This window comes from Citrus clementina, unplaced genomic scaffold (genome assembly GCF_000493195.1).
Source record: "Citrus clementina cultivar Clemenules unplaced genomic scaffold, Citrus_clementina_v1.0 scaffold_8, whole genome shotgun sequence".
In the NCBI taxonomy this organism is placed as follows: domain Eukaryota; kingdom Viridiplantae; phylum Streptophyta; class Magnoliopsida; order Sapindales; family Rutaceae; genus Citrus; species Citrus x clementina.
This window is the reverse complement of record NW_006262022.1, coordinates 8128137-8147752: the sequence shown is the minus strand read 5'-3', so window position 1 is coordinate 8147752 and position 19616 is coordinate 8128137. Positions and strand designations below refer to the sequence as shown.

The 19616-nt window shown below is 31.2% G+C and overlaps 1 protein-coding gene and 1 long non-coding RNA gene across 3 annotated transcripts; one reads left to right on the top strand and one right to left on the bottom strand.

The window, feature by feature from the left end:
- The first annotated feature begins 5515 nt into the window (after positions 1 to 5515).
- LOC18034321 (proline-rich protein 2) lies at positions 5516 to 7896 on the top strand. 2 transcript variants are annotated; one of them, XR_002903994.1, is made up of 4 exons: positions 5516 to 5976; positions 6148 to 7153; positions 7289 to 7443; positions 7608 to 7896. XR_002903994.1 is itself a non-coding variant. In XM_006423540.2 (2 exons), exons 1-2 carry the CDS (start codon positions 7275 to 7277, stop codon positions 7889 to 7891), a joined length of 453 nt encoding a protein of 150 aa, XP_006423603.1. In that variant the 5' UTR covers positions 7173 to 7274; the 3' UTR covers positions 7892 to 7896. The 2 variants fall into 2 exon arrangements, 1 of the variants encoding a protein (XP_006423603.1); XM_006423540.2 differs by lacking the exons at positions 5516 to 5976; positions 6148 to 7153 and having other exon boundaries at positions 7173 to 7443.
- A 2855-nt stretch (positions 7897 to 10751) lies between these two features.
- Positions 10752 to 12818, bottom strand: LOC112096184. The gene is made up of 3 exons (XR_002904297.1): positions 12604 to 12818; positions 11403 to 11519; positions 10752 to 11032 (listed from the first exon to the last, which is right to left on the bottom strand). It is a non-coding gene; the product is annotated as an uncharacterized LOC112096184 (long non-coding RNA).
- Positions 12819 to 19616: the final 6798 nt, after the last annotated feature.

Here is a 19616-nt window from a genome sequence, read left to right as displayed (position 1 = left end):
AGGAGAAAAATATGAAACTAGAGACTAGAGAGAGAAATCTATGCTACTAAAAGGAGAGAAAACTGTAACCATGTCTAAAGAATTTTTCAAAACACATAAATAATTTAAATTTTTATAATACGCTCCCCAATATTTTAAAATATTTTTATTTTGTGCCTATATGACAAAATCTTTTTGAATGGATTAAATTTTATCTTTTTATTTAAAAAAATTATTTTAAAAAATAGAAATTAATTAAAAGTAACAAATGGAAAAAGATATTTTACCTTTTTTCATATTTATTATCATTATCATTATTATTCTTTTTTCATTTTGCAAAGGTATTAAATATATATATATATAAAGAAAAAGAAAATCAAAAAACAAAATAAAAATGCTACCAAGTTTCACCAAACCATCTTCATCATACAACTCAGAAATCTTCAAATTCTTTACTTATTCCCCAAATCAAAATAATAAACAAAATAAAGTAATGTCAATATATTACTAATAGTAGGGTTAATTGAAGATAAAATATTATTCATAATCTACAATTAAGTAATCCCAAATGTGAAATTACAGCCATGAGGCTCTTGACCGCCGAAGAATAAGAACAGTGACCAAGCTCTCGGCGGTGCTACGACAGTGCTTAACAATGAAAAAGCCCTTCGGAATCATCGGTTGGCCGAAACATCTAGGTAAAACTAGAGGTGGTAAAATAAGATGCAGAAAAGATACTTAGAATTTGCAGACGCACACCCTCGTCACGGTAGTCGTCTCGCTTAAAATACAATTAAATCATCTGAGTTGAACCAGAGCTAGCCACATCCACATCCCACCCATACTTCTTCTCTTTCCTACTGGCCTTTAAATTTAATCTCCATTTATTTACTTTTAATCCAGTTGTTGAAATCAATTAGATCGTACCAAATTGAAAAACAAAAATGCGTAATAAAAACAAATCACATAGATCAGAGGGACAGCAGACACCACTCTTTCGAACCCATTCCCATGATGGCCAAACCCAAAATCGAAAACCGCATTGTTGGTAAATTTTACTCTCTCTATGCCCTACTTAATTCCCTATCGTTGTGCTTTATTTAGGATTTTATTAGCATGATTTTGGATTGTCATAGACAATTTAGGGCGTGTTTAAATTGTGTTTAGTGCACTAATATATTATTGTATCATATTAGTTTATCACTAATGCAGTAACACACCGAACAATTCTAGTATGAATATCCTGAAATAGAACATATATTTTATGAATTAGTTTTTAGAAGAACCTTATCTTTTTTGTAAACTAGATATACATGGTTTATTGAATTCATAAGATTTGACTTTATTTTCAATTATATATATATTTTTTGAACTAACTCTATTGCATTGAAAAACAACGGTTTTAACAGAATGACCAGATTTACAAAATTATTTTTACCTTCAAATGAACTTGAAAAATTCTGAAACTTTAGATAGAGGTTAATATATGTGTCTAGTATTTCCAATTTTAATTTCATAATTTTTGGATTAATGTATAATTTTATAAAAATCTCAGAATCCATATTGTTCAATCAAGGCACTGTGTGACAGTTTTTGAATTTATCCAGAAACAAATAGTCTTGAAAGTGTTTTTGGTGTCAAATCCTCTTAAACAATTTATGAAAGATATCCATGGATTTCTAGAATGGTTCGTAAAATATTGTGTTATTATGATTTCTAGATTAAAAGTTAAAATTCTAAGAATTAGACTTGTAAGGGTATAAATTAGAAAACTAAGTTCTCAAAATGAGTTGTTAATAGTTATATCTTATATTTGTTTAAGGTGTTGGAGATATTTGAGGCTATTTGAGGCTTTGAGATGTGTTTAGACCATTACTTTTATTGAAGTAAATAACTTCATTCCTAATATACTGGATGTGTACAATCATTTTGATATTATTATAAGTACGTGTGTTTTTATAGTTCTTTTAAAAATTTCTTTAAAAAATCAATTGATTTTCATAACAAGATTAGTTTATGTAAATGCTTTCAAATATGAAAATTATGTTTTTTTTTTGTTTTAACATAATATTATAAATATATTTTAAGTATGTAATTTATTTTGTTAGATAATTATCTTTTATGAAATTATCTCTAAAATATCATAATGGAATTTGTTTTGCAAGCCTAATTCATTGTTATGATTTTTTATGAGTTTGAAAAGAATGTTTTGATCACGTATATGATAGAGATTATTTATGATTATTTGGGAGCCACCTCTCGAGGGCCAGAGTGCCGCAAAGTGTCACATATATTATAAAGTGTCACGTGCAAATCATTACATATGAAAAATGAATTTAAATATTTTCACTCATTGCACGTAGTTATTTTGATTTTAATTTTGATCGTATTATACGATATATATGTTGTGGACTAGTACTGAGTTTCTGTTCTGAATGTGTACACGATATTCTAATTCTGATTCTATTTTGGCTGGGTTACCGGGAGTATATGTGATACTATGTGATATGAGCTAACCTTTTTGTTTTCTATCTATCTGCTATATGATTTGCTCACGTGATTAATTATGCTTTTGATATTTTGAATTATTATGAATTGATGTCATCTTGTTGTAATATGTCATTTTATGAAATTTATAATTTATAACATACGTTTTGATTAAAAAAAAGGCTTACAATATTTTTGGTACTTGATAAACCTAGTGCGTTGGAATTAATTTTACTTACTGAGTTGACCGCTCACCTCTTATCATTACTTTTTGCAATTGAGTAGCTTATTGAGAAATGTGCTTATCTTTGGAGCTAGAAATTCATTTAATTTTGTTAGTTGAATAAGAGGAGGATGAACTTCTATTTTCCTTAAGTTTGTCTATTTATGAACTTGTATTTGGAGAGTTTTAAGACTTTTGTCATATCTATTTCTGCGGCAGAAAATATTTAGTATTAGACATGTGGATTCGTAGATTTATTTAAATAAAATTTAGGATATTTTAATTTAAGATTTTTGTGTAAAGATCTTAATTTGTTAGTAACCTCTTTTATCATTTGTTCTGCATGTATTAGATTTGGGATGTTACAATTAATGCATCAATTTGGATAGGATTTTGGCAAATTTGACTCAGGCTATTGTTTCTTCATTCCTCTTTCTCCTTCTTTTCCTATTTTTTTTTTCCTTCAAAATTCATCATTGCTGAATGTAACTTTAAAAACCCACTTGCACATTGTACAGACACACACATTCGTCTAATTCTACCTTCTTTTGTTAATTTCAACAAAATTTAATGCTTACTGCTAAATTTCATTTTGCATGTGACTTTCGCCGCCCAATATTTTCAATCTCCCAACAATTAAATGGTTGTTTTGGGTTTTGGATTTTATAGATTCTGACTTCTGGGTTTTGGATTTTATTCTGTAGAAATCAAGTTTTAGTTTTGATTTAATATTGGTTTGAATGATGATTGTAAGGTTATCGTATACATGAAAGGAATGAAGAAAAAATGAAGAAAAAGATGAAAAAAGGATGAGAAAAAAAAATAAATAAAAGAAAAAGACGAAGAAAAATGAAAGAAAAAGACGAACATAACACGTGTTGTAATTTTGAAATTTGATTTTTATGACATGATCGTGATTTACTTATAATTTACTTATCGTATACATAGTTGAATTTTGATTTTTACCCAAAAAAAAATTGAAATGATTTTGAATAAACCACCATGGATGATTCAATTCTTGTACAGGTTTCGTATCTGTTGCACTAGATTTCTGAAAGGTTACTAATGCATGTTTTTAAAGCGTTGTTTCCATAAGTAAGAACTATGTTTTGGCATGATTTGAGTCATTTTCATATTTTATACTAGATGGAGGATCATGACTACTACTCTCACAGATTCTCCCCTCTCTCTGTGTCACCTTCATACAACAATGACTTTTTTTATTTTAATCTATTTTACTCTTTTTCCTTTTTCTTTTTAATAAAAAGGGTGGAGGTTGGTGATTGTATCCAAGCAAACGACAAGCAGCACGCGTGCCCCCACCTCAACGACTTTCACAGATTCCCCCTCTCTCCGGCTGCCACCGTTGATCCCTTGCCTCGTGAGTATCGTAGCATGGGGCCCAAGAGAGATCCGGAAAATCTGGGAGCCCATGTGATTTTGATATCATCGCATTATTTAATGCAGATCTGAAATTACGCCGAGTTTCACGGCTTTAGAAAAGTAAATTGAATCATTAATTTTTTCTTAATCAATGGCCTTTTTTTCTATCAACAATAGGGAGCGGGCTTTCCCATTTCCATCAGGGCCTCTTTCTCTCTCCTCTAGCACCCGTGGAAGTTTCCCATTGGCTGCTGTTACGTACAGAAGCTGTAACATAGACTTCTCCGTGATTCTGATACGAGGTAATTTTTAAAAACCTCCGTTTGGGCTTGGGCTTGTTGCAAGTAGATGGCGAGAATTGATTTATTTGTAAAAAATCTCATACCATCAATTAAGTTTAACATTGACCGTTAGTTGACCGTACAAAGACAATATTATCCTTACCCTTAACAATAGTTTGTAAACGAAAATAACTAAAAAAAAACTAAAATTATTAGCTATTTTACACTTTTTAAATTATTGATATTTTCTTAAAGTTTCTATAAAAAAGTTAAAATTAAAAAATTAAAAAATCCTCTTTAAATTATTAATATTTCCTTAAAATTCCTACAAGAAAGATAAAATTAAAAATTTAAAAATAAAATAGTCATAATCTTTAACTATAATATTGTAAATTTTTAGAATTGACAAGGATAAAATTATCAAAAAATAAGATTTATGCTTTTTGCACCAATAATTTTAATTTTTTTTTAGTTATTTTCGTTTACAAACTATTGTTAAGGGTAAGGGTAATATTGTTTTTGCACGGTCAACTAACGGTCAATGTTAAACTTAACTGACGGTAGAAAGTTTTTTATAAATAAATCAATTCACGCCATCTACTTGCAACAAACCCAAACCTGTTTTCCTTAGTTATTTTCGTTTACAAACTATTGTTAAGGGTAAGGGTAATATTGTTTTTGCACGGTCAACTAACGGTCAATGTTAAACTTAACTGACGGTAGAAAGTTTTTTATAAATAAATCAATTCACGCCATCTACTTGCAACAAACCCAAACCTGTTTTCCTTAGTTATTTTCGTTTATAAACTATTGTTAAGGGTAAGGGTAATATTGTTTTTGTACGGTCAACTAACGGTCAATGTTAAACTTAACTGACGGTAGAAGATTTTTTATAAATAAATTAATTCACGCCATCTACTTGCAATAAACCCAAACCTGTTTTCCTTAGTTATTTTCGTTTACAAACTATTGTTAAGGATAAGGGTAATATTATTTTTGTACGGTCAACTAACGGTCAATGTTAAACTTAACTGACGGTAGAAGATTTTTTATAAATAAATCAATTCACGCCGTCTATTTGCAATAAATCCAAACATTTTTTTAGTTATTTTAAAAATTACCCTTCTGATACGCTTGCATTAAAAAAAAAATAAATCTGAAAGTCCTCAATTTTCTTAGTTTTCCTTACAACCACTTACTGAAAGTCCTCAATACCCACCTACCAACCGAAGAAAGTCACTCAACACCCACCAACCGAAGAAATTCCTCAATTTTCTTTTGGCAAGTCTCTCAGAAATCAGCCGCCAACGTATCCTCCCCATTAATTTAAAAATAATAAAAAGAGCAAAAGCCAGCACAACGGGTGAACTCTCCTCCGATTCTTTTGTATTGCCCATCTCTCCGAACCTTTCAATTCTATTTTTGGGCAATTTTGTTAATTCTTTTGAATTAAGCTTATAGAATTTGGATAGAGATGTTTTCGGATATTTATTAATTTTTTCCATCACCTTTAATTTTGTAAGTTTTGACATCAATTATTTTTTGCCGCCCTCTCACAAGGCTATTGAAGTTTTTTTTGTCAGGTTTTTCGGTCATAATTATTTGATTAATTGTGGCTTGCAGGTAAGAATTATTATAATTATTTTCTGATCTTGTTCCTAATTCCTTGGATTTTAATTCACAATTTATTTTACAACAAGTTAAAGAGACGTTAATTAAGATAGACTCATTTCCTTAATATAGGCTTTTCTACTTCAATTTAATTGTATTTTATTTTTTTTAATTGCTATGCAGGAAATCAAGAGCTTGGGAAGAAAAAAAACATGATATTCAACTTTCACAAAGGATTCAGTTGCTCAATCCACTCTGATTCTCTCTTTTATCAACACCAAAATATCATTACATTACCGCCATGGAGCTTTTGGTGTATTTTTAACTTTTTATTCAATATAATATTTTTTTTGTTTTGTTATAAACCGACGCTATTTCGTGAGTTTGATTTTTGACATTTGAATGGAAGAATTTGACACAATAATTTTAAAATTATATGGTATTATAGTGTTAAATAAAAGAGTGGCGCTATTGGCACCCCTGTATTTTTTTTTATAAAAAATTATTCTTATAAAACCCCTCTTGTTATACATTTACTGTTTTATCCCTTATATCTTGAAGTGTAGTAGTTGTAGAATCTTATCTTATTAAATTGACTCTTTCGCCATTAAAACTCTTAAAAGTTACAATTTTTTTTTTAAAAAGGTCAATTGTAAAAGATTAAGAATTTGATATAAATTATTTTTTTTCACTTAACAATTTATTTTTGTAGGAAAGATAATTTTATAAAATTTGCATAAATTACTAACGTTATTAGAATGCTAGGAGATAACTAAATTTTGTGTATTTTATATATATTTATTTTGAAATAGAATGTCAAACTTAAAAATATAAAACTAAAACAAATAGAAATTTCATAATAAATTATAATAAATTAAGCGCATGGATATAAAATATTGGGTTGTTCAACAATCTTTTTGGGTTGTTCAACAACCTTTCCTACAAAAAGAAGAAACTTGAAGTGGGAGTGGTTGAAGAGTGATTACTGAAAGGAGTTTGCGGGAAAATGAGAGATAAAGGCTATTTGCTGGAGAAAACTAGCCGTTGGATCCGAATGGATTCATCCATCTAAGTGGATTCAACGGTTGAATGCAACGGTAATACGGTACTACAGTTGTACCGTAGCCGGACCATCGCAAATTACGCTAGGTTTCAACGATCTAGACCAGCGCAAATTACGCCCGTATTGGTGAGATTGTTTTACGCAGCTCAATTATATAACAACATTTTATCAGCGATTGTTTCTCACTAGCTTGATTATCAGCTTTTAATCTTAAGTTGTTTTCGTGCTTTTCTTGATTTCTTTTCCAATGATTTTTGCTAGTTTCGGGTTCCAAATGGGGATCCTCCCCATGTGCATCTTCTTGGCCCTGCTGCTTGCTGTGAACTTTTGCCATGGCGATGATAGTAAGACAGTTGAAGTAGTTGGAAGTGCAGAATTTGCACTATCTAACATTAAGCCGAGCGAAGCTTTTTCAGGTATTTTATTTTTTTCCCTTAATGGATGCATCATGGTTCTCTGTTTGTGTCTGAATGGTAGTTGATCATAATCATGTTTTCATGACAAAGTGACAAATTTGGAGTTCTAAAGTCACACCGAGATGAGATGATCTAAAATCATTTACTCATTTTACTTTTTACAGGACTTCGAGTAACTATAGATTGCAAGCCGGAAAATGGAAATGGATGGTCCAAAACAAGAGGGCTCGGCCAGTTCTATGTCGAAGGTAAGTTCAAGGTACCACTCCTGGAAGAAATTGTTGCAGCAGACGGAAAGCTCAAGCCCACTTTTGGCTGGGCCAAGAATAGGAAACTGAAGTTTTCATCTCCAATTTGTGCTTCAGTCTATTATTATACTCTTCCTCCACCTCGTCGCCCACCCGTACATAGTCCGCCAGTTCGTATTTCCCGGCCCCTGTTGTCGTAGAAAAATTTTTTTCCCGGGTGGGGGGCGGGAAACCCCCGCAGAGGGAAATGCCTTTTTTTTTTTAAAAAAAAAAATAAAACCCCGGTTTCTATTTCACACCCCCCCCCCTTTTTTTTTTTTACCCCCCCCCCCCCCCCCCCCCGCCGTTTTGGGCACTCTATATGTATTTCAGATCATATATTGATATGGTGTATGTATGATATTATCTATTGTGTTTGTATGTTATGCATGTTAATCTTACGGTTGTTTTCTAACTTGTGACAGATTCTGAGTAAAAGTACGGTATATCAATGTGAGTTCTGGTTTTTACCCCGGTCAAACCCCCCGAACTTGAGAAAACAACGCCGTTTTAAGGATCAAATTTTGTTAAGATAGATGGGCCACTTTCTTCACGCAACGATGCCGTTTTGAGGATCAATTTTTGGTTTTAACTTCATCCGATAGGATAGAAGCAAAGAAAACATGGGAAGACTAGATGTGGTCTTACTTCTTCGGAAGATTGATCGGACCAAGATCTTGTAGACTAGCCATTAAAGAAAAATGCAGCCGCTGAAATCAACCATGTTTTGCTCTTAGTGAGAATAACTGAGATTTTAGAAGCAAAGAAAACATGAATAAGGCTAAGATAGAAACTTGACGCTTTTATTCAATAAACAAAAATAATAAAATTAAAAAAAAAATCTCTAACCAAATAATTAAATAAGGCAAAATCAGCAACCTAGTTGAGAAGGATAGACACGAACAAAAAGGCTAAAGAATGAATAAAAAAGACAATCTAAATCAGCCAAAGATTGAAGCATTACCTCAGGTGCAGAAGTGGCCGCCGTTTTGTGAGTGGTTGTGGCTGTCACGTAATGGTTGTCTGTGGCAGTGACGGCGGCTGAGGGTACGCATGATGGCCGATTTGTAGGCGATTTCAGAAGAATTGTGGCTGGAGATCTTGATCGATAACGGCTGATTTGTGGGGAGAATTTTGGCTGTTGATAATTATTTTTCCTGATATTAGCGGATCATATGGTGAGTGGTAAGCTTAATCCATGATTAAACTTTTTTAGCGGCATTGATTTTGTTCAACATTATCGGCTTTCTGCTTGAAAGGAGAATTAAGCGAGTTTGTGAAACGCAACTTTGGATTGTTTCACAAAGCATGACAGCCTAAGCAGGCATCAAAGGCTCAATATACAGTATTTTAAAAATGTGGCTCTTAAAACCAATGTGAATTGGTTTACCCCTAGTTTTTTTTACCTGTTTATTATTCTGGTTAATATGGTGAGAACAAATACAAGGGTTAGGGTGGAAAAATGTAGGAGATGAATTCTTTTTTTTTTTTTTTGGCAATGTAATTTCAGTTTTGATTTGCTGGAATTACTGTAAATTTTTTTCAAATAATTAAATTTTGATGTTCAAGAATTTTTTAGGTTGGGAGTGCCAAATTTCTTATTAAATTGGTAGGTTTGCGTCCTTTGCACTGGAGATTCAGTTTGCTATTTGTAATTTTATCGGATTGGTGGACAAAACACTGCTCGTTGATGCTGTTCAGCAAAGAATTCCTCTTGACTAATAGACTATTTCCCTGGAAATCTCATATAATTTTTTTCTTTCTTTAATATGTTGTTGTTGTTATTATTATTATTATTATTATTTTCTTTCAATAACCGTAAATACCTCATAGAAACAAGAATTCTCCTCTCAAATAAAATCTAACAATGGCCGAACAAAAAAAATTAATCCATCAAAAAATAATAAAAAGATAAAATCATGACAAATTCTCCGAGTTTGGCCACGAGTCCAGTTCAATTACTCTTTACTCCCCTCCTCAGCGCCTCTATAATTGGTTTACTGCTGCTATCGCTGCTGAGTTGATTTCCAGTTAAGTATGAGTTATGGCCTGTGCATAAGAAATAATGTGCCAAGGGAGATATAGAGATACCGAAAGAAGGCATCGAAATGGAGGCCTCTTCGCTGGAAAATGTGAAGGTGCTGGAGACTATGGAAGATTTCTTGTGCGTCTTCTTTTTTGGCGGTCTCCTCTTTTTGATAATAAATCATAAACTTCAGCAAGTTGTCAACACTCATGGTGCCATTTTCTGAGAACTGATCAAAGAGTTGCTTGATTTCTGCTGGAGGTTCTGCCACCCTCGGCTTGAATATTCTCTTGAAAAAGAAGCAGACCTTGAAAGCCTGCTCTGACATTGTTATACAGAAAACCTGGCTTGCAGCCGCTGTTGTTTCTTTTCTTTGTAATTACTTCAAGTTTTTATATGAAGAGATACAAACGAGAGGTATTTATCCGGCACATCAATATCAAAGAGTGGCGTCTCCTCAAGGTGAGAATTTGTATTTATCAAGCGTTCACCCTAAGGAAGCTGGAAAGTAGACATCCCAAAGCATTTTTTGTTGCAGTAAATCCATCTTTCTCGCAAACATTTTCTTAGTAGAGAGGAAAGAGATTGCTTCCCTTTGTTTTGAACTCTGAAATATAAGGAACTCAGTAAAGATTTTTATGGCAGCAAATGTGGGCTGAGAAAATCTATTGCCAATGGCCTAGTTGTAAAATGCAGTCTTCAATTGTCTTACGTCCTCAGATTCTCTTCACTTTTTATATTCGCAGCAATATAGGGGGACTTTCATTTATTTTTCAAAATCTTTCATTTGATGACAAACAACATTATTGTCTCTTTCACTTTTCCACTTCATATTATTAAGTGCTTTCAAATTATTTATTATGATTCTCAGTCAAATCTGTACCATTTTGGCAGGAATGATATTAGATATGAGGTAGCTTCTTTCTTTCATTTTTATGATGATGAAATCAGACATGCTAATTCTTAATGAAAGTTTATGGACAATGAGGCAACAGTTTTATGAACTTGATGTAGATCAAACACTTGGCTCTTCTCACAAGTTACAATAGATTAAGATAGCAGCTCTACAGGCGGAGTGGGAAGAAGACTGCAGGCTATATATAGAAAATTAATACAATCGGATGTTTATACTGCCTCAAAAGTCAAAACTAGCCATCTTGAATACAATCATCTTTGGATGCCTGAAGAATGAATATTTTGATTCTATCCAGCATTCTATATCATACTCTTCCTAAGTTCCATTACTTTTTGAGCTTCCAAACTTTACCACCATAATCTGATATAAAATAAACAATCAGCAAAAGTGCTAGAAAATTCATCGAGTTATAGTCATCCAACCAAGATGATATAAAGAAAAAAATTCAAGCAGCTTGAAATGAGATGGCCAAGCAAAAATCCTCAGAAAAATATCAGTGAAATTTTCTCTTGAAAAGCATCTGGTTATGCAACCAACATAATTGTCCTTTCCACAGTGAACTAATTTCCACCTAAAGCATCAGATGCAATACTTTATGATTTAAAAATATGAATGTTTTTACAGAAGTTTAGATCCTCAATTCTGACTCAATAATTTTGAGCTTCTCACAAATTCTAAAATGCTGCAAGGTAAAACGCATAAAGCAGAAGCAATAATGGGGGGATTATACCTTAGATTGTCTCAAAAGAGTTGCTAGAACCACTATTCAGTCTTTGAATTTTACAGAGCACATATGGACTAGAAGGAATTCTGCATCCAACCGGCTCCACAGTGTACCCATTTGAAGCTGGAATATTATGAAAGATAATTCAGTCAATGAAGAAATGCCAAGGTATATGAACCATTATATCCCTCGTGGAATATAATAGTAATGAAATTACAGAGAGCTGAAAGCTTTAAAAGTGAGATATCTCACCAGTGTCTAGTTAAAAGAAAAATTTATGTTAATGTTATAACTCTCTATGAATCCAGTCAAGAGTAAAAAGGAAGTTATAAAATACCTAACCATCTTGACTCAAGTACTTTTTAGAAACTTTTGCGAACAAAATATTTACACTATCAGCTTTGAAACGAAAAATAAAAAACATTCCAAGAGAAAACATCACATTTTAGACACTGATTGAACTTGCTGGGTATCTCATTGAACTTTCCTTGTGTTAATTGTGAACTTTTAACATATTTAATACTTCCTTGAATCTTCTCAGTCACATCAAGGAGTGCTTCCAAGGCATCTTTAATGATCAATTTCAGAACATGTGTGGCAGAGCGGACATCAAACAATAGGCCGATCCTACATCTTCAAACCTTAATGCATGTAGGTACATCTAACCTAAGAACTCACTCTGCTTTCAATTTCAGAAACTGGATACATTACATCTAACGATTGCCTACAAGTGAGAGGCCATTTTCATGTACTAATGATCGGAAATTTTTAATTCCCCAAATTCGATCCTCTACAATCAATTTCAGTCTTAAGTGCTGCTTAAAGATCAATGTCAAGATTTTTCCGTGAAACCCTAATCACTGGTTGGAAAATTTTGTAACTCAGGCTCAGTTAACAGCTCCTAATTCAATACATGAACAGTTGTAATTTTTTTTTTTTTAAAAGAACCTATATCTGCCATGAAAATTCAATAGCTATAGTATCAAACTCAAGGAGTGTTGTCATAACTTTCTTGATCGACACACAACAGTAACATATCAAAGCCAAAATACAAATTCCAAAATCCAAACTAAAACCCTAACTCTTCCAACAATTATGCATAACAATAACTCAAGCACTAGGCCATAGAAATGAAAAATTAAGAGACATTAACTTTTGAAAATCCATCAGAAGTCAAATAAAAAGATCATTTGACGGATTCCTATACCGTAGTTGCCGAGTTATCATCTGTCCATAGATCGCTCTATTGCTGTTTCTTCTGCAATGACTTGCGCTCGAGTTCCCGCCACTTGTTGATTGTAGCTGTGCAGATAAATCCGACGCCGAAGAAATAGAGCAATCGAAGAACCTTTGTGCCGGTGGGGCCCGTCGTCATCTATTCTCTGCGGTGTGCGTGTTAATTAGCCACGTCGTCATTTTCTTAGGGATTGCTTGGCGGCCGAGAAATGTAATAAGAGAATATAACCGGTTGTAAAGGTTGCCAGTGGCTGATTAAATTATCCAATAATTAATGTCAGCCGCAAGATTAAATTTGAATGCATCCTACGATTTTACTGGAAAAAGACAAAAAGTTTCAACTGTGGCAACGCAGGTGAGTACTTAATTGACAATAATATTAATGCAATTCAAATAAGAATAATCAAAATTGAAAATAAAAATAATAATAACAACAACAACAATAATGCAACTTAAATAAGAACGATCTAAATTCAATATTATAATATAATAATAATTTGAAGGGATATAGTAATATGTTTAAATAGCATTAATTAAAAAAAAATCATTCTCACTTCTTGGAAGAATACCAATCCGAAATGTGGTGTGATATACATATGATTATTAAAAAAAGTTATAAATTCATGATGGAAAAAATTATTGTCATAAATGAGTAATAGTGATCTGGACAATATATAATCAATTTTCTTTATGATATTTATTTTTTATAGTCAATTATATGTTTTACAGTAGTGCTCTACTATAACTAAATAAAATATGTATTTTTTTAGGGTGCTTCACTTTAATTATGCATTATTTTACCTTTTTGAATTTATTATATAGATATATTACTATTTGAAATTTGTTGAAATTTTAGGTACGTCTACTCCCGCAAATAACTAGAAAGCAATCCGCTCCTAATTCATATTTACAATTTTTTTAGCTGTTATAAAGAGTTCGAACCTTAACATAAGCAGTAAAAATAAAAAAGATTAAAAAAAAAGGGTAAAATCATTCATTATTTACTATTAATTGAAAAAAAAAGTTAGCTTTGATTTAACATCCATAATTTTTTTTGGATTTTTGGTTCCATTCAGGTTGACCCTGGAAATCAAACAGGATAAAATTTCAAAATCGATTGGTTAAATAATTCGATTCGGGTTAAAATTTGATTGGGTTAATACACACTTACATCAAAAAAAGAAAAACCCAAACGGCCAAATCTAATCGCAATTGGCAATTTCCCAAAGCCACTACACAAACCCTAACACAAAACACAGCCGCGGTTTTTAATTTAATACCCTTTAATAGTTGTAAAATTATTTAAATACTCCTTCTCTTTTTTATCTTTATGGATACCCTAACAAACGCGTGTAAAGTCTGAAATATCTTTAATGAATACATCAAATTAACTCCACTTCCTTGTCTTAATAGTTCTTTCACTTCTTTTATTGAAATCTCTTCTTACCGAAATTCTGTCAAAATCTCGCAAAATCTCTAGTAATTTCTTACAAAAATACAAGTATGTATTTACTTCTTTAACTCTCACTCTTTTTTTAATTGAAAAGAGGTGTATTGCTCATTAAACAACCCAATAAAGTATGCTAATGTTGTTGGGTTTTAAATTTTTTATTTTTAAGAAAAATTTAGAAAATTTCCTCACATTATAATGTTTCATTTTCAATTTTTTCACCATTTTTCTTATATGTAGAAATATCTGTAATGTAGGTTGTTTAATTATTATTTTTCAGCAATATAGTTTATTTATGGCTAAAATAGGTCATGTAGTTATGTACGTCGTGTAAGTCATGTAGTTATGTAGGTCGTGTAGGTTGTGTAGGTCATGTAGTCGTGTAGGTTGTTTAGATCATATAAATAATGTAGTCGTGTAGGTCGTGTAAGTCTTGTAGGTCATGTAGTTACTTTATATATGAAATTTGATATTATTGCATTTATTGTATCAATAGATATGATTTTGGCACACGTGTCTATTCTTTTCAATGGTGAATAAATTGAACAAAATGACGAGTATAAGTTTAAAGGTTCTAAGGTTAAAGGGATAATGATACCACGATCGACAACATATACCAAATTGGTGGAAAAGATAGCTTAAGTTATTGATATAGATACTTCAGAAATTTGAAATCACAATGAAGTTCAAGCTTAAGACATTTGATCCTATGCCACCAATTACAATTTAAACCAATAATGATGTGGATTTTTTTTAGAGAAAGTAGCTAGTGGAATGGAGTTTAGAAACCCACTTGGCATTACTTTTGAAAGTAGATCAATTTCAATTGTCTAGCAAAATTATATTAAAGGAAACATTTGCAATCATCAAGCTTAAGACATTTGATTCTATGCCACCAATTTCAATTCAAACCAATGATGATGTGGATTTTTTTTAGAGAAAGTAGCTAGTGGAATGGAGTTTAGAAACCCACTTTGCATTCCTTTTGAAAGTAGATCAATTTCAATTGTCTAGCAAAATTATATTAAAGGAAACATTTGCAATCATCAAAGAATAAATTGACCATTTACGAATAAATTAACAAATTAATAAATTGATTATTAATGGGTTATTGAATGATGTTGGGACTTGAATTTAACAAAAACTATATAAACATATGGTATTTTACTTTGGTAACTATGACCTGTAGTAATAGAACCTAATAAGAACCTTGGTTGTACTCACGGTTAATTAAAAATATTTGTATGCACTAACTCATTAATTATATATGATTTACAATGGCTTATAATTTTCCAGTCACTCCAATTGTAAATGAAATGAAATCTAAAATTGCAACAAGTTCTCTAAATTTGCATGTCCAACATTTTGTGAAAATTATTAGAGTAATTAGTATAAACAAACAAAGTTCTCTCGAGATTTTTTAATAATTGGATAAGATACACTAATGAACATAGCAGTTACAAAATTACAGCCATTTTGTTCTTTTTTAATTTTAAAAGTGCATTCTTCCTCTACCCAAGCATATATGTATACATATGACGACTGCCTGCATATGATAATTCCTTGAAATCAATTAATTGATTAGAATAATACATGAAGGTCGTGTAATACATGAAGGTTGTGTAATCGTGTAATACATAAAGGTCATGAAATCGTGTAATAAATGAAGGTTGAGTAATCGCGTAATACATGAAGGTCGTGTAATACACAACTAAATGTTGTGAAAATCCTGTAATACTTGATTGAAAGTCGTGTAATATTACAAAAAATTCATGTCATATACAACTGAGGGTCGTAAATTACATGAACTCATGTATTGCACAACCCTGAATTCTCTGTTACATGACCTTACACGACCAAATCATGTGTTACATGACCAAATTATAATCGGCACAATTCATTGATTTTTCACAATTTACATGCAGCAAAACAACTTGAAATTTATTTTTGAATATGTTATGAGAGACCAACAACTAATTAATCTATTTTTTCAATATAAAACCCTAATTTTTTTTTAATTTTTCCTTAATTATCAACAAGAAAGTTAATTAAAACGAATTACTTACCTCCAATAGTTAGATTATGACAATTTTGTAGTAAAGGATCAGCTCTTGCTGGCGATTGTGCAGTGACGAACTAGGCTTCTCTTTCTCAATTGTGGCAGCTTCCCCTTCTCAAGCTTGATTTGCTCATATTGATGTTCGATTTAGCATGTATGGAGTATGAGTATTTGTTTGATCAAAGTAGTTATGTTTGAGTTGAAGTTATTTAAAATAAGGATAGTGTAGTAATTTCATATCAGTTTGTAAAGGGTATTGATTAAAATTTTGGCAAATTTTATTTTTAGGGTATTTAGATAATTTTTAAAGGAGTGATGATACAACCACAAACTCTTATACAAACTTATCTTGTACAAACTGATTTGACATTAATTCATTGGTTGAATGAAAAAATAAAATAATAAAAATAGATCATGTGGGCCAAATGTTATTTAATTCAACCAATTTTATCATGCCACATTAATTTTTACAAAATAAAATTATACAAGAATTTATGGCTATATTATTACTCTTTTTAAGTATCACGGTGTATCTGCTGCAATTCCCTCAACACAAACTAACTCATCTTTCGACAACTCACGGCTGCCGAGACATCGTTCCACGACGTCACAGCCCACTACGACCTCACAACCTCATCTGTCCTCTCTCAAATTAGCCGACAATAGTTGCAGTGCCGCACCATTACAACCTTAACCGCCGACAACCTCACCAAAACAGCCCATTACAGCAGATCATGCTTAACGATAGCCTCAATGTCAACTCACGATAGCAAACTCGGCGAATAAGTGATTTGCTTTATCATTTTCTTCATTGAACTGTAGGAAGGGGTAAGCCTTGCTAGCACTTTCGGAACACAAAATGTTGACGCTGAAATCAAGTCGAGTTTGAGTAGCGACCATACACCAACTTCAACACTTAAATTTGTAGTTGGGGAGATGGCTTTGACTTGTAGCTTCTCATCTGAGCGGAAACAAGCGACTACGACCACGTTTCAAGAGAGTACTTGCGCTCGCAGAATAGGATTAGGGGACATCGGAGGTTTTTCCAGTGTTAACACTCTGACACTTAAGTCAGTTCTCTAGGTTTACTGGAAAAATAAGTATGAGCATATTCAATGATCAAACTTTTGCTGAAGAAGCTTATTTTAAGTTCAAGAAAGAAGGCAAAGGATAGAAAAGATCTACTCTCAAAGCTACTTTTCCATAGATAGTTTTTTCGGGTAGAGAGAGAAGAGAAAAACTTACATGTTTGGATTTGAGGGAGCCTTTACCGAGCCTTTTGAGCTGACTTGATTTATGTCTCTCCTCCCAGTATCCCTCCTCAAGATGTTATCTGCTCGCTTTTTTAAGAAATCCTCTTCCGATTGAACATACTTGGAAGATAATTCCTGCTGCTTTCCATATTTAATGACGGGCAAAGCTTATGTTACAAATATTGTAACAATCAGCTAATAGATATGCATCATTGATTTTATATTTGTTAAATCCAATGGATGAAAGTAATTTTAACGTAAAACAAGGTGCGGGTGCAAGAGCAATTTAAAGAAAATTTTATTTCTAATCACATATTTACTTATTTTTTCAAATAAGTACTCATTGATTTTGTATAATTAAATAGATTTGTTGTTCATCTCTCCTACATTTATTTTTAAATTTTTTTAAAGTTTTTACTATATTTTTATAAGGACCTAAATGATTATCATGTTCATAAAGATTTACAAATTCTAAATAGATATTTGCACCTATATTTATAATTTCTTGTCTCTCTTAAGATATGAACTAGATTTTTGCATCCTAAATATATACCGTCAATGCTTTCACATAGATTTTGTAATCTAAATTTAGCATCCTGAATTATAAGATATATTATATATGATAAATATCTTCTGAATCTAATGAATTATTAGAAAAAAATGATACAATAAATAAATTACCAGAATCTCTAATAATTTCACAAAACATAAAAACCAATAAGTTGCCACATTCTAGCTACAAGCAAAGAGGATTTTCATGTGGAAGATTTCAACTTCTGGATCGGATCAATGATTAAAAAATGTGAGGAAATAATCAATTAAATTAAATTTCATTGTATTTATTAAATAAATTAGGAAACCCAAATTTATCTATAAAATGATATAGAAAGTGCAAATGAAATATTAGAGATTTATAATTTTAATGAAGAAAATATAAAATAAATTAAAAAGTTAGGAGATCAAATGAGCAGAGAATTTTATAAAGTTAAATAATTAATAAAGTACTTCAACATTGAAGATTAGGATGTATTAAAAAGCAAGAGATCATTAATATAATGAATAAAAACTCAATAGATGTAAGATTAAACAAGTTAGAGATTCAATTAGATAAAATAGAAAAAATTGTTGAGCAACTTAGAACTAAATTTGCTATAAATATTAATAGAAAACTTTAAGAAAATTGAAGCTCTAAGATACAATTACGACAAAGAGGGCAAATTAATTAGATTGATCTCCAACCAGCCATCGATACAATTTAAATAAAAGATGTAATTGCATACAGGAAAAATTCGGCAAGTCGGCAAGTTTTATCATTTGTAAAAGTTTCCAAAGCAAATAGTGTAGTCACTAGAACTTGATGATAATGCAGTTTCTTGCCTTTTGTAATTTATAAGATGTGTCATTTTATTTAAGATAGGAAAATTATCATTGCATCACTTTTATTTTGCCTTATGTTCATCCAACTACTACAAAATTTTAACATATAATTTGCACCATCTTTCTTTTCACATTTGTATCAACTAGCCACTTTTGCATTAACATTATTAAATAATCTTAATAAAATGACAATTTTACCCCCAAATAAATTAAAAAGACTATTTTATCTTATAAAAACTTTAAAAATTAAAAATTATAATCATAAAAATATCCCTAAATTTAATAAAAAGTAAATCCCAAATAGGAGTGCTTAATTGATTTTTACTAAATTTAGATTTTACAAAATTTTAATAATTATTTTTATTAAAAATTATAATTTTACAAAATATTAATAATTATATATATATATATATATATAAATTTTAATTGTAACATAGCACAATAAGACTATTTTGGGACATTTTGAAAACTAAACCGACGTTTAATCTAAAATATAGAAATTAAAAAAATAATTACCTTAAAATTAATAATAAGTTCCGTTTTTATTGGTAGTAAGTCCCGTTTCAGGATAGGATTTCCGCTTAGGGCTGTAAAACCATACTTGTAGCCATTCTGTCAAGACCATAGATAGACCATAAGTTCTTTCTTCATGGATCCTCTACTCTGTAGAATATCGTCCTTTTCTAGCTCTTCTTCCGGGAAGACTAGTGATTCAAAGCATGTTGTGAGTTCAGAAGAATTCATTATTGAGAACTTTGATAAAGCAATTGATTGTTGAGAACTTCCAAAGGTTTCTAAAGAAAAGATTTACAAAACAAAAAAGCTTGATTTTTTAAAGAACGATT

Coding starts and splice junctions, on each gene's coding strand:
- LOC18034321 (XM_006423540.2), top strand. CDS start 7,275: ATGATTTTTGCTAGTTTCGGGTTCCAAATGGGGATCCTCCCCATGTGC. Junction 7,444..7,607: donor GCCGAGCGAAGCTTTTTCAG/GTATTTTATTTT, acceptor TACTTTTTACAG/GACTTCGAGTAACTATAGAT.